The sequence below is a fragment of the Eleutherodactylus coqui genome, chromosome 8 (assembly GCF_035609145.1).
Source record: "Eleutherodactylus coqui strain aEleCoq1 chromosome 8, aEleCoq1.hap1, whole genome shotgun sequence".
NCBI lineage: Eukaryota > Metazoa > Chordata > Amphibia > Anura > Eleutherodactylidae > Eleutherodactylus > Eleutherodactylus coqui.
In genome coordinates, this window is record NC_089844.1 from 143,507,365 (window position 1) to 143,523,946 (window position 16,582).

The 16,582-nt window shown below is 41.5% G+C and overlaps 1 protein-coding gene across 1 annotated transcript in view; it reads right to left on the reverse strand.

Annotated features, from left to right (window-relative positions):
- Nucleotides 1-10,414: 10,414 nt before the first annotated feature.
- LOC136577608 (somatostatin receptor type 5-like) overlaps nt 10,415-16,582 on the reverse strand; it is a 36,527-nt gene continuing 30,359 nt past the window's right edge. Inside the window, exon 2 of the mRNA XM_066577531.1 lies at nt 10,415-12,174. Coding sequence (XP_066433628.1) covers nt 11,023-12,126 — 1,104 coding nt within the window. The 5' untranslated portion in view covers nt 12,127-12,174 and the 3' untranslated portion in view covers nt 10,415-11,022. The remainder of the gene's footprint in view (nt 12,175-16,582) is intronic.

Consider the following 16,582-nt stretch of genomic DNA (forward strand, 5'->3'; position numbering starts at 1 on the left):
CCAGCGAGTCCATAAAAACTTACCTATTCACTAGTGTCTACATATCCTCTATTTTATCGTTAGTGTCTCTCAACCCAATAGCTATAGCCTCCTGTCAGAACTCCACCCTCAACTACTGCATCCAAGCTCTCCCCGACCATTAAGACATAAGGCTAGCCTCTCCTTTTCTTTCTATCTTTTTGTATGTATTGTATTGTATTCTGTGTTTACATCTTCTACTAATATGTTGGTAGTACATAAGTAATGGGCATTCTGACACCCTCTCTAATGATGACCCAGCCAGCTCAATCATGCCACACCTGTGGAAGCGTGCTCCTGGAAACCTATAGCACTATAGGTTCCAGGAGCACAACCTGACAGAGATGACTGTGCTTATCTGTCCCAGTCTGTACAGCAAAGTTGAAAAGTGAAAGTCAGAAAACAGAAAGTGTCACCCTAGTGTCTCTAGTGGCCAGTGTGAGAACTGCAGTATTACATTTTTTAAGTGGATAGCTACATAAATTTGTAATGTCTTTTGTCTTCCATTTTTTACTCTAGTAAATGAGTCACAGAGCACAATACATCCGCCACCATTTGCTTAAATTGTAATAACCATGATAACAGACACAAAATAGAAATAATCTTAGTATATTTAAAGGCTTAAAAATTTCCTCTCAGATTCACCTTCTGCAGCAATAAATAGTATGTACATTCACACCCCTTATTTCAGAAGTTTCAGGCTTCTCGGCGGGGGCTGTAATTGAAGATGTAGAGAATGATCAATAACTTCCTGGTAAACAATAAAAGTTCGCCAAACAAATTACAAACTTTAACCTCTCCACTGTATGGGTTACCTAGATACAAAGCATGAAATCCATTCTTTTGAATGGATTCATTTACACCAGTGATTTTTTTTCCCTTGCAGCTTGGCTGCGAGGAAAAAGAAAATCAAAGCATGTTTTCTTTTTGGGCGTTGCCTTGGAACACATTGCCATTGTTTTCAATGGGACCTTGAAAGATATTGCATGCAATCATTCATCCTCTTATTCATCCTACATAGAGAATCATCACTATAGGAAGCACGTTCCCCGTTAGCACAGAGATTTAAAAAAATGATACAGCCAGCCAAAAATAATTTTGCCGGCTGCACAAAAACTTTGATCAGATGCAAATGAGTGTTTGAAAGGGGATCCTCCCCATATGCAGATCTGTGGAAACAGCATGTGCAAATCCTCAGCAGAAAGTCGTGGCTCAGTTGAGGTTTTCTGCCATGGATTACGGGATAGATCTGACATGGATTTCCCCATCTGAACATAGCCTTACATGTACTACATGCAACAGAACAATGCCATCTAGTGGTCAACGTGTACTGAAGAATGAAAGAAACTCTAAGCCATGTTCATATGGGCACAGTTCGCATTGGATTTTTGCATAATATTCCGTGGCAAAAATCTACAGTTCACTGTTTGCAGATTTCCAAATCCAGAATGCCATGCAACATCTTTTAAGGTCCCATTGAAAACAATGAGCAATGCGTTCCCTCGGTTCCCCCTGGTTTAAACAACTTCTCTAAAAACTATTAATAAAATGTTGAATACTGGGGGTGCTAATCCTTTACTTCTGTGCCATATAAACACACTTTTCTAGAGTAACATTGCTGAAATGTTCCCATTTTATGGAATATTTTGACCACTAGGTGGAGATGTTCCATTGCTTCTGGCCCATGTTTTTCCATCCTCTCCATGGCCACATAGCATTGCAGTCCTTCTAGAAATGAAGTGGTTAATTCCCGACACTTTTTGTATCTAAGTAACCCATACAGTGGAAAGGTTAAAGTTTATAATTTTTTCTGAAAAACTTGTATTGTTTAATACGGAGTTAACAGGAAGTTATTGATCTCCAGATCTACAATTACAGCCCCCACCGAGGAGTCTGCAACTTGTGAAATGAGGTGTGAATGCATATAGTATTTTTGCTGCAGAAGGTGAATCTGAGTGGAAAGTTTTAAGCCTTTAAACATACTAAGATTGTTTCTATTTTATGTCTTTTATCATGGTTATTACAATTTAAGCAAATGGTGGCAGATGTATTGTGCTCCGCGACTGATTTACTAGAATTAAAAATAGAAGACAAAGGACATTACAAATTTATGTAGCTATCCACTTAAAAAATTAAATATGGCAGTTCTCACACTGGCCACTAGGGGAAACAAGGGTAACACTTCTTGTTTTCTGGCTTTCACTTGTCAACTTTGTTGTACAGACTGGGACAGATTAGCACAGTCATCTCTGTCAGATTGTGCTCTTGGGACCTGTAGTTCTCTGGTTTTCAGGAGTACACTTCTGACAGGTGTGTGATGATTCAGCTGGCTGGGTGTGGTGTTCTCCAGCCAGTCAATCACCACTGGTCTCCTGCACATAAATACCAGCCCCTCTGGCTAAAGGCTTCTGGTTTCCTCATTCCCCTCCCAGTACCCTTGTGTTTGCATTCCTGCATGCTGTTCTGTAGGTGTGAACAGTCCTGTTCCATGTGGTATGCATTCCCTTGTGTGTTGGTGTGAGCTGTGCTCTGCTTTGATCGTTTTCCATCTAGGACAGGCCAGGTCCTTAGGTTCCAGCATTGGGATGTCCCTATTGGGATGATCGCGCCACTTGCAGGCAGGATTCATGGGGTAGTTGTCTTGTTAGAGTAGGGACCCACGAGACAACGAGGACCCTTGTCGTGGCCTAAAGTATCTTGGCCAAAATATGAACCAATACCTTGTATCGTACCAATTCCATCTGTTTATGCATGCAGGTATGCTAGGTAAGTGTTTTGGGTGTTTGCCAGTCATTGTGTCAGGTCTGCTCATGAATCCCGTTCGCAGTTCACTTTCTTTAGGTGTTTAGTGTATGTGCAGTTGCAGAGTATTTCAGGGTTACTAATCCAGTGCGCCCGGTTTGGATGTAATAATCTCATTATCATTATAAAGGGTGTCAGAATGTCTATTACTTATGTAATGTCAACATATTAGTACAAGATGTAAATACAGAATCCAATGCAATATATACGAAAAGATGCACAAGGAAAAGGGAGGCTAGTCTCATGTCTTAATAGTTGCCGAGAGCTTGAATACAGTAGTTGAGGGGGAAGAGTTCTAACCGGAGGCTAGAGCTATTGGCTTGGGGTGAGAGACACTAAAGATAAAGTAGATGATAAGTAGGCATTAGTCAATAGGTACGCTTTGAAGGCCAGGTTGAACTTCTTGAAGGTAGAGCTAAGCCTCATATAAGGAGAAGGAGAGCATTTTACTCAGTAAGAACAAGTGGGGAGAAATCCTGTAGACATACATGCTCTTTGTATAGCTCAGAGTCGCTCTGCCACCAAACTTCGCCCACCTATTTCCTTTTTCCACTTTCTGGTCAAACATCTCTGTTCCCACTGTGGTCAGGCTTGCTACTACAAACACTTCAATGGGAGCTTAGCCTACAATACTAAGCCTGGCCACTGCAGGGAGAACAGAGCTGTCTGCTTCCTGCAGAAATCATCTCAGTGCATGTGAGCATCAGCACAGAGAACTGCTGATCAGAGGGGGTCATAGGTCGGTGGATCCCTGCCAATCTATAATTGATGATCTATCCTGACTATACATCATAAATAAATTACAACTGGACAACCCCTTTAAAAGGGTTTTTGCACAACTTAAAGTTGCTTTACAACAACTCTGTTCTTTCTGGTTGCCGCTGACCAGGACCTGTGACTGCTACAGGCATGTGACATGACTGTCTGCAAAAGTCACATGTCCTGGTCAGCAGCAACCAGAAAGTATTAAGTGGTTATGAAGCAATTTTAAGTCATGTGAAATCCTATTAGGTTCTCTAAGGTGGCCATATAATTGTTTTAGACTGAAGGAAATCTACAAGCATCTATATATTTACTTCTTGTTGTCCAGATTGCATCGTTTAACAATAATCATCAAAGGATTTCGCATTTGGGTTAATAGAAATGTATTTTGGGTGTTGGGAATATTTGCAGCAAGTGTTCACTTTCCCTGCAGCACCCCCACAGGAGAAATTAAGCATTACACCGTTTTCATTGAAATCAAGGGATTGTTCATATGATGCCCAGGTATGTCGGGTCCTCCACAGTGAAAAATTCTCTTTGTTGCTGCTCTGGGTTAAAAAATTGGGCCTTGAAATAGAGACCCCCTCGATTAACTTACAGTGCTCTTGAAGATGAGTATCCTCAAAGGGAAATCCACATGAGTTTCCTAAACCCCCATCACAAGAATCCGCCACTTTCTCACCATGGACACACTAAAAATACTATTTGTTGCCCATATCCACTCTCGGCTCTATTATTGCAACTCGTTGCTGATCGGTCTCCCCTGCGCCAGACTCTCCTCTCTTCAATCCATCTTGAATGCAGCAGCCAGGCTCATCTTCCTGTCCAGCCGCTACTCAGACGCCTCTGCCCTGGGCCAGGCACTGCATTGACTGCCTGTCAAAAACATAATACAATTTAAACCCACTACCTTCATCCACAAAGCTCTCCACAGCACCGCCATACATTGCTTCCCTCATCTCAATCCACCACCCAGCCCGGGGCCCTCTGCTCCACTAATGAAATCAGATTAAGTGCCCTTTTAATTTGAACCTCTCGTTCCCGCCTCCAAGACTTCTCCAGAGCAACACCAATCCTCTGGAACACTCTACCAAAAGCTATCTGGGCAATCCCTGACACACAAAACCTCAGGCGTGCTCTAAAAACGCACCTCTTCAGGGAGGCATACCATATCCCCTAAACCAAACCCCTTTGTACTCCGCCTGATAACATGCTCCCTGTCCTACTGACTGCAGTTCCTGCTAGCCGCAATCAACCGTCACCTGCAGTTATACCGATTCAGCCACTATACGGCCTGACCATTGTCTATGTGTATAGCATCTCTCACCATACCATGCACATCTCCAGCCCCTTTACCTTCTGCATCACCCCATTACTTGTAATATGTAAGCTCGTTTGAGCAGGACCCTCACCCCTACTGTTTCCATCAACTGATTACTATGTAACCGTGGTTTTGTTTTTATTCTCCTGTATTGTAAGCGCTGTGGAATATGTTGGCGCTATATAAATAAAGATTATTATTATTAATAGTGTATATGTAGTGTGAATATATAATATTCAATGTCCACTGTATTCTGTTGCATTTTTCAATTCCTAGACAACACATGCAGAATATTTATCACCCAGAGGACCCGGCAAAATAGATCATTTCTATTCACGTACATCAAGGTCACATAAAGGTTGTGCGCGAGTACACACATACAGAACATCAAATTATGCACCGAACTCTAATGAAAAAATATCATCTTCCATAGGATAAGGTTGTGATCTATCTGACCACACAATGTGTGCACAATATGAACTCTGGTTTGACGCACTCTGTGATATTGAAGGTGATGTGACTGCTTGATATCCCCTGAAGAATTCTATTCTGGGACCACTGATATACACTTTTTTCATTATGTCCAGGGTAATCTCCATCAAATTCAAACTAGAGAAATAGGATAAGCGTGTGTAAGTCGGCCCTTCTTTGGTGCTTCTGCCCACTATGGGATGAACCTAAAATTCAGTGTAGGTTTAAGATGGTTTTAGAAAAACCTACCTGCTTGCTTCCAAAAACAGCACCGCCTCCGTGCATAAGTTGTATGTGGTATTGCAGCTCAGCCTCTTCCACTTCAGTGGAGCTGAGCTGCAATGCCAGACACAACCTTTGAACAGGTGTGGCGCAGTTTCTTGAGGAAGCAGCCATTTTTTTATTTTGTACAACCACTTTAAAGAAGAAGTTTTAGGTGCAGTTGGAAATTTCCAAAATTTTATGGTAGACTCTCCTCTTTCTACCAATAGCCGACTTCCTAGCTTGTCAAGCTCCAATAGAAATCTTGGCCATGATCCTCCAAATCAGAGCTGAGGCATCAAACTTCCAGATCCTGCATGCGATGTAGAAAGCAGAAGATTCCAGTACCCAGGTAGAGGAAGGCATTAACTATATTGCTGACAGACTTCCTTCTCCGCAGCCTCCAAGCAGTAGCGGGGGTTGCGGAAAGTGCCCCCCCCCCCCTCCCCCAGACGCAACTTCTTGGGTTTGCCCACTGCTGGCATCGGCCTTGTACATTGGTGTCACCTCTCATTGTTATTTTGCCTTTGATGATAATGAGATGATGGTTCAGAAGTTTTCTCTTCAGAACCAGAAGTGTCAGAATATTATTAGGTTAACTGGTCATAGTGAAAACTGCAGGATTTCAGGATTTGTTTAATAATAATTTTTAAAATGTAAAAAAAAAAAAATCACAAAAATTCTTTAAAAAATATATTTAACATAAAATTTTGATTTATACAAGAGGTGATTTTCTGATGACACATTCCCTTTAAACCATTCTGAGAGATGGCCATACAATGTAAATTCACAAAAATTATCATAAATAAGAATGTCTCTCATCACTGACTAGAGCTCCGTGTTACTCTGTTATACCTACATAGTTCGCCATCTTCAGTAAATCTTGGGTGTCAACATTGAGGTTTGACCTCGGTAAATTTTTGGTCTTAAGAAGATCACAACAGGACTCCAGGTTATTATGGACTTCAGCTGGGACTCAATAGATATTCATCATAAGAGCTGTCAGGGTATTATATTAGTGGTAGCCAGCTAAGAAGCAGATAAAAAGGTCACAGCAGAGACTTTCATAAAACATTTTTGTGGTGGAGGAAGCTTCATCACTTCAACATAAAGCCCGCTCAGTGATCCCGTAAAACTTAAGTCACAAAAGACTAGAGATGAGTGAGCATACTCGCTAAGGGCAATTACTCAATCGAGCATTGTCCTTAGCGAGTACCTGCCCGCTCGGAAGATAAGATTCGGCTGCCAGTGGCGGGCAGGGAGCGGCGGGGGAGATCGGGGAGGAACGGAGGGGAGATCTCTCTCTCCCTCTTTCTCACCCCCTGCTCCCCCCTGCTCACTGCTGCAACTCACCTGTCACCCGCGCCGGCAGCCGAATCTTTTCTTCCAAGCGGGCAGGTACTCGCTAAGGACAATGCTCGATCGAGTAATTGTCCTTAGCGAGTATGCTCGCTCATCTCTACAAAAGTCATCAATAAAGACTTGTTCACACCAGTGCAAAGGGTTTCTTTTTTTCTGCTTTGTTCGGGGAGCAAGAAAACCACAACCCCTGGCCACATGGAAGTGTCATAGAATGGAACCGAAACACACTGAACAGACCCCATTGACTACAATGTAAAGTTAAGAAATAGGTCTATACGCACCTCCTTTAAAGAGACTCTGTAAGCTACTTTGAACCCTAAAAGCTAAGCTTTAAGGCTCAAAATAGTTGACGCACTGAGTTTGGGGATGTAAGTTTTATACAACTAGAATTCTAAAAAAGGTGGGACACTGTGTAGAATGTAAATAAATGTAAAGAAACAAAGAATACAATGATTTGGAAATCTCATCTAATCACATTTTATTCACAGTGGAACTCTCAGGTCCTGCGGCTCTGGGGGTCTCCGTGCCCGCACTAACGGCCCTATTGCCCAGGCTGCAGCGCAGAGGAGTCCCAGTCTTGGTGACCTCCCTGGCTGTCGTGATCCATTGCGCTGACTTCAGATGAGCGCCCCCGTGCGCAGAGAGCGTGCACCTAGTTAGCCTTGTTTCTGGAGACATGGCGGGTAACCATGATACCCAGGTGCGCTTGTTCTGCACTCATTGCTTGAGGTCTGGGTCTCTGCTCTGCACTCGCTGCTTGCTGTCTGGGTCTCTGCCTGTCCCTAGCAGATGCTGGGGGCTATTCTCCCAGCGTCCTGTGATTGGGTCCTGCTGCTGTCAGGCTTCCTGCCCCAATCAGCTGCTGGGGTGGGAGTTCTGGCAGTATTTAAACATTTCACTTTTCCTCCTAGGTTGCCAATGCATGTTTGCTCTCCAACTACAACCGCGTATCCTGTGTTTGATTCCCTGCTGTGACTTGCTTGCTTCGGACCTGAACATGCCTTTGCCTGATCCCTTGTACCTCGTTCTTCTCTGTTGCCGCACCTGCCTTTGTATTTGTTTGTCTCTTGTATTTGTCTGTGTGTCTGGCTCCTGTGCCTGCATCCCTAGCCAGTCTAGGGACTGTCGCCCAGTTGTCACCCTAGGGCTTAGCCTAGGGGGGCAAGTAGGTAGGGACAGGGGTTGCGGGTAATTCAGGGACTCCCAATCACCCGGACCCCAAGAACATAAAACATATGAGAAGGGGAAATTGAGACGTTTTTCCATTTCATGTAAAAATGAACTCAGAAATTAATGGCAGCAACACATCTCACAAAAGTTGGGACAGGGTTAACAAAAGGCAGGAAAAGTAAGTCTTATGAATGAAAAACTATTCTACTAAGCCAACATAACTATATAAAAAGAGCATGTTAGAGAGGCAGAGTCTCTCAGAAGCGAATAGGGTCAGAGGTTCATCAATCTGTGAAGAAATGCATTTAAAAATTTGGGGACAATTTAAGAAAAATGTTCCTCAACGTAATATTGTGAAAACTTTGAATATCCCACCAATCGCAGTACATCATATAATTAAAAGATTTAGATAATCTGGAGAAATTCATATGCACAAGGGACAAGACTGCCAGTCAATATTGGATACTTGAAATTTATGGGGCCCTCAGGCGTCTCTGTATTATCAACAGCATGATTCTGTAGTGCAAATCCCTGCATGGGCTCAGGGATACTTCCAGAAATCATTGTCTGGGAACTTCATTCACTGTACATTCTACAACTGCAAGTTAAAGCTGGCCCAACTTTTGTGAGATGTGTTTCTCCCTTTCACCTTCTGATATGTTCTATGTTCCACTGTGAATAAATTATGGTTAGATGAGATTTCTCAATCATTGCATTTCTTTACATTTTACACAGCAACCCAACTTTTTTGTACTTAAGTCCATAAGCTCCAAAGTGGTCTATGGGGGGTGCACAATGACACATACACTCATGTGAAGCTGCCCTTAGAGCTTCTTCAGATGGCCGTGTTTTCATCCCATTTATTTCAATGGTTGTGTTTTGACTTGCGGGATTCTCACATGTTAACACTGCATGTGAGAGAAGATAGGGCAGGACCTATCTTTCTACTTTTCTTTTACCTGCACGCAATAGTGCAAAATTTGGATGGTAATAAAAAAATTTTGACTGATTCATGTGCAAATGCTCTCTGTAGCGACGAGTGGCACCCGTCTGTTTCAGCCCTTATGCAGAGGAAAGGAAAGCTACAAAACGCATATACCATGTTTCCTCGAAAATAAGATAATGTCTTACATTAATTTTGCCCCAAAAGAGGCACAGTGTCTTAATTTCAGGGGGTGTCTTAATACTCACCTAGCAGGCAGCATTTGGATCCCTCACGGTGGTCTCCGGCACTCCAGCAGGCTTCCGTGTAGTCCTCAGACATTGAATAATGTCATTCACTGATTGGCTGTGATTGCTTCTTTGAGTGCCGGCTCTGATTGGCTGGGCCACGGCGCTCATGATCCAATCAGAGCAATCGCTTGCTGGAGGCGGGGCATTCAAGCCCCACTACCGGGAAAAAATGCTCTGTCAGTATTCTGGACTACATGAAAGCCTGCAGCAGCGTCGTAGACCAGCGCAAGGGACCTAGACGCTGTTTGCTAGGTGAATATTGCTGGGGTTTTTTTCATGTAGTGTAGCTAGGGCTTATTTTCAGGGGCGGAGTGTATATTTTACCCCCCCCCCCCAAAAAAAAAAAACACCACAAAAAAACAGGGTTGGGCATATTATCAGGGTAGGTCTTATCTTTGGGGAAGCACTGTATCACTTTATAGGATATGCTGATTTCAATGAGAATTGTGTAATCCTTAATTTTAACTGTGGTGGCACTGTAGGAAAACGGAACACTTTTGATTGTATCCAACTGCATAGTCCTTTAACACCGAGAGACATACCTATCTCAATACATCATTTTACAAACCGCTTTCCAAAATAGTCTTTTTTGATCAGTGGTCTCATACTGTAGCATTAGAACACCATACAAAATAACATAATATGCTACAAAATTGAACCAAGGCAAACTTCCTTTAATTTGGCATTAACAAAACATTCCGGTGCTGAATTGTCAATCATTTTGCATTACAAAATAGACAAAAATATATGACTTTTTGGGAGGCCATCTCCAAGAAGACATGCAGCCAAATAACAATGAAGTGCAACTTTGTGGTAATCGGGGAGAAGTAACTGGGTATAACCAATGGTTATAATGTTCCTATTCGTTCTGTATTCTGGATTATGAGGCAGATCAATTCTGTAAGGCTATCAGATGCCTAATTAAAGGACTCTTACTTAAAAAAAAAAGTGTGTGGTCTAATTTAAGAAAAATATTCACAGACATCACACACAAAAAAACACAACAATCCCCATTGTTCTTAGAAGAGAAATGTGATTATGAAGAGCCGAGGGCAACCTGATGTACAACAAGAATAATGGTAGTGTTCAATATCGTATATCACATCCGTCATTATGCATTACCTATCCCTCCGGCATGAATAGCAATTAGGTAATAGCAAGGTTCAGCCCTAAATAAGACACAATAGTATGGAAAAGCAACTTGTGTTTACAATACAATGCTGCATCTACTCCACGGCAATTTTAATCTGACCATGAACCTGATACGTTGTCTTACAATTGTAATCGCAGACAGAAAAATAGCTTCCTGTGAGTTGACAATCAAATACGATACGATGGACCTCTTGGTAAACTGTTCGAGAATAATGCATAGGATGCAAGAGAGAAAACATCATTGTCAATTGGTGGAATAAGATATGACATTTTTAGAAATACTGCAGTCAATATCCATAGAAATGTTTCTCAAGTTATGTATAGAAAAAACCCTCATCTTTAAGTAGATTCCAAGAAGAATTCGCCCTTGGTTGGGATTTTCATTTCTAATCCATGAAAATCCATATATATTTGCCTCAAGTGCTCTGTGCCTATTTGCATTCCTCGTGAAGGTTGAGGGCTGTGGTGTTTCAGACTTTACTTGTTTGCATGTGCCCGTTAAATTCAGAGTTCCTTGACGTGAGCATGGTCTCCTGTATTCGACTGCTCTTCTCTTGCCTGTTTTCAGTCAGGTCTGCATCCTTGATGCCATTGCTTTTACGAAGGCAAAGAACCTTCTGAAAGCTCTGCTTGAAATTGTCCGACAAGAAGCCATACAAGATTGGGTTGGCACAACTGTTGGCGTAAGACAGAATAACCACAAAGAAATACACGCCAACATATGCCGGTTCTTCTGGGACAATAAATGTTAAATTGACTATGTTCAATATGTAGAAGGGAAGCCAACAAAACACAAAAACAGCCACAATGATGACCACCATTCTTGTGACTTTACGTTCTGATCTTCTACGTCGGGTGGATCCCACTCGAAGACCAGAAGACTTCACTTTAATAACAATTAAAAGGTAGCAGAGGCAAATCACTAATAGAGGTCCAAAGAAGCCCAGCACAGAGGTATAGATAATGAATGCAGTAGACCAAATATTCACTGGCTCGGGCCAGTTGATGTTGCATGTGTGGAAGTCCTGTTGGACATCTGAAAAAATGACAACTGGGAGAACGACCAGAAAAGAAAAAGTCCAAACGGTCGCACTGATAAGTTTGGCCACTCTGGGTCTCCTCCACTTGGTTGATCTGATTGGATGAACCACTGCCAAATAGCGGTCAATGCTCATAACCGTAAGGCAGAAGATACTGGTAAACTGGTTGATGCCATCCACCGTCAACACCAGCCTGCAAAGAAAAGTGCCAAAAGGCCAATAAGAGATGGCATTTTGGGTGGCAAGGAAAGGCAGTCCTAACATAAAAAGAACATCGGCAACGGCCAAGTTCAGTATGTAGATGTTGGTGACTGTCTTCATCTTGGCATAACGAAGAACAACATAGATGACTAGAGTATTCCCACTGAGCCCTATGGCACAAACCAGCAAATAAATAATAGGGATAAGCACAGAGCTCATCCTGGACATTGAGAGATCTGGTTCATTACAAGTCACATTTTTGCATAATGTTAGATTAGGGTCTCTCACTCCTGGGTCTAATAGAGAAGACGTTGGTAGAGATATGGGGTCCATGGTAATGTTATTATGATTTTCTTCAAAACAAGGAAAGCAGCAACATCACTGAAAAACAAAGAAGAGATAAAAGTGATTGATTGAACATTAAAATGTCAGAATCAGAATTCAAAAAGGGCAGTAAACTGACAGGTCAGAATTATTATAATACTGCCTCCTATGTACAAGAATATAACTACTGTAATACTGTCCCCTATGTACAAGAATATAACTACTATAATACTGCCTCCTATGTACAAGAATATAACTACTATAATACTGCCTCCTATGTACAAGAATATAACTACTATAATACTGCCCCCTATGTACAAGAATGTAATTACTATAATACTGCCTCCTATGTACAAGAATATAACTACTATAACACTGCCTCCTATGTACAAGAATACAACTGCTATAATACTGCCCTTATGTACAAGAATATAACTACTATAATACTGCCCCCTATGTACAAGAATATAACTACTATAATACTGCCTCCTATGTACAAGAATACAACTGCTATAATACTGCCCTTATGTACAAGAATATAACTACTATAATACTGCCCCCTATGTACAAGAATATAACTACTATAATACTGCTCCTGTGTACAAGAATATAACTACTATAATACTGCCCACTATGTACAAGAATATAACTACTATAATACTGCCCATATGTACAAGAATATAATTACTATAATACTGCCCCTATGTACAAGAATATAACTACTATAATACTGCCTCCTATGTACAAGAATATAACTACTATAATACTGCCCCCTATGTACAAGAATATAACTACTATAATACTGCCCCCTATGTACAAGAATATAAATACTATAATACTGCCCATATGTACAAGAATATAATTACTATAATACTGCCTCCTATGTACAGGAATATAACTACTATAATACTGCCCCCTATGCACAAGAATATAACTACTATAATACTGCCCCCTATGTACAAGAATATAACTACTATAATACTGCTCCCTATGTACAAGAATATAACTACTATAATACTGCCCCCTATGTACAAGAATATAACTAGTATAATACTGCTCCTATGTACAGGAATATAACTACTATAATACTGCTCCCTATGTATAAGAATATAACTACTACATTACTGCCCCCTATGTACAAGAATATAACTACTATAATTCTACACCCTATGTACAAGAATATAACTACTATAATACTGCCCCCTATGTACAAGAATATAACTACTGTAATTCTGCCCCCTATGTACAAGAATATAACTACTATAATACTGCTCCTATGTACAAGAATATAACTACTATAATACTGTCCCCTATGTACAAGAATATAACTACTATAATACTGCCTCCTATGTACAAGAATATAACTACTATAATACTGCCCCCTATGTACAAGAATATAACTACTATAATACTGCTCCTATGTACAAGAATATAACTACTATAATACTGTCCCCTATGTACAAGAATATAACTACTATAATACTGCCCCCTATGTACAAGAATATAACTACTATAATACTGCCCCCTATATACAAGAATATAACTACTATAATACTGCCCCCTATGTACAAGAATATAACTACTATAATACTGCCCTCTTTGTACAAGAATATAACTACTATAATACTGCCTACTATGTACAAGAATATAACTACTATAATACTGCCTCCTATGTACAAGAATATAACTACTATAATACTGCCCCCTATGTACAAGAATATAACTACTATAATACTGCTCCTATGTACAAGAATATAACTACTATAATACTGTCCCCTATGTACAAGAATATAACTACTATAATACTACCCCCTTTGTACAAGAATATAACTACTATAATACTGCTCCTATATACAAGAATATAACTACTATAATACTGCCCCCGTGTACAAGAATATAACTACTATAATACTGCCCCCTATGTACAAGAATATAACTACTATAATACTGCCCCCTATGTACAAGAATATAACTACTATAATACTACCCCCTATGTACAAGAATATAACTACTATAATACTGCCTCTTATGTACAAGAATATAACTACTATAATACTGCCCCCTTTGTACAAGAATATAACTACTATAATACTGCCTACTATGTACAAGAATATAACTACTATAATTCTGCCCCCTATGTACAAGAATATAACTACTATAATACTGCCCCCTATGTACAAGAATATAACTACTATAATACTGCCCCCTATGTACAAGAATATAACTACTATAATACTGCCCCTATGTACAAGAATATAAGTACTATAATACTGCTCCCTGTATACAAGAATATAACTACTATAATTCTGCCCCCTATGTACAAGAATATAAGTACTATAATACTGCCCCCTGTGTACACAGATTTTTATTAGTACATTACAGCTCTCAGCATACTGCAAACAGGAGCCCAGAATTTTAGTACAATCTCACCAATATATGGTTGTTGTGATGCCGCAAAGCGCTATGGTGAGCGCTAATTTTATTATTCTTCTTTGTTGCTGACAGTTAATTGTGATTTGTTTTGTACAGATGCCAGAGCCCTTACGCACAATTTGTAGTGGTGAGGTGTGGAATAATACACGGAGCCAGATATTTAGCTTTATTTGTTATAAAACAGGTATTATTAAATAAGGCTGTGAGATGGGGTAGTTTTCGGCCACTTGCAGACGAGCGGGTCGGATCCGGCGGCGAGAATTCTCGCCGCGAGACCCGACCCGAGCGCCTGCAGAGACGAGCGTGTACTCACTTGCGCCCGGCGGCCCCGGCTCTTTTATGTGCCGGCTGCCGGGCAGCTGGCGCATGCGCAGACCGGAGCCGGCGGCCGGGTGAGTGACGTTTCTGTAGGACATGCCGCGGTTTGTTTGCCGCATGAGATTTCGCGCGGCCAAACCGCGGCTGTCTGCATAGGAGTGTGTATTGTAATGCACTCCTATGCAGGCTTTGAGCGGCGGAAATCCCGCGGGATTTCCCCCCGTGTGCAGGCGGCCTTCTTCATAACATTCACTGAAAGAGCTAAAAAATGCAATACCTGATAGGTACAATCGCCATAAAGTAGGCACAATTGCCATAAGGTAGGCACAATCGCCATAAGGTAGGCACAATTGCCATAAGGCAGTCGCCATCGCCATAAAGTAGGTACAATCGCCATAAAGTAGGCACAATTGCCATAAGGTAGGCACAATCGCCATAAGGTAGGCACAATCGCCATAAGGCAGTCGCCATCGCCGTAAACCCTTATAGAATGCAGTCTGCCAGACTATGATAAGGAGGAGCTACTTGTTCAGTGCAGACTATTCTGCAGTCACCACTCAACCCAGCCCAGATTGGGGAGGAGCGACTGCAAACAATGTGAATACCTAACAAGTCAGCCAAAGATGGGTGTGCCACACCATCAGGATAGCGGCTCACACTGACATAGCAGTGCGGATGTTAGTTCTGCATTTTGGCCAAAACTGGTGTTTTTCTCTCACCCCTGTGATTTTAATGTAGTTTATAGTGAGATAGCGTAGGTAGTGACGGACGAGTGGTGGCCTCGTCGTGCCTTGTCAGCCAATGCTTTTTAGCCAAAATCCAGAACTAACACCCGCATTTATTAGTATATATCAGTATTTTTTGTATGCGATTTGCTAAAGATTTTGGGGGAGCCCAAGATGTCAGCCAGTGTGGCCCACTTTGGAGATACAGGGCAGCCCACTGCTATCCTGTATGGTGGGGCACCATCCATCTTTGGCTGGTTGCTAGGTTACCTGCATCTCTTGTATAAACTGACTCAAATTAAACCCTAGGGCCAGTTATTATATTACCGGTCCCCATTACTAAACAGCACCATGTAGTGCCTATTTCCAGTCCACTACATCGTGATAAGTGGTGGGCACTCTGGTTGCCTCTTCTATTCTCCTTACAGAGAACACATTCGTAAATCTGTATTCATGCTGCAAAATTGAACATCTGCTTCTTCCTCCTAGTGATATTTCCAGCGGACCACAGAGACAAGCCTTCAAGGATTCCAACTTACAGGGACGATTAAGTGTCGTTTACAAGGAAAATTCACCCATGCAAAAAATTCCCAGTAAATATAAGTCCTGGAATTGTACGACTGCCAGCAGAGTGCCAGCAACATGCCGCACTAACCGGGCACAGAATACACAATCTATAGACCGCTGTGCAACACACTCTCTATTTAAATATTGCTTCTATATTTGATTCAGACATTGTGCCACCCTAGGCACCCACCTACCCCACTGTGTACTCCACCTACTCCTCTTTCGAGCCCTGTTTATAGGATGGATAAGTAAATGGTAGCTTCTAACGGATACAATGTAACAAAAGGCCATATTCATTCCAACTGTTAATCAGCCCCCAAATTGCTCATTTGGCAAGGTTTCATGGTGGACAGATAATGGCATGTAAGTTTTTCTCCATTGCGTTGCTTTCACACTGGTAGCGTAGCAACGTGAATGGACAG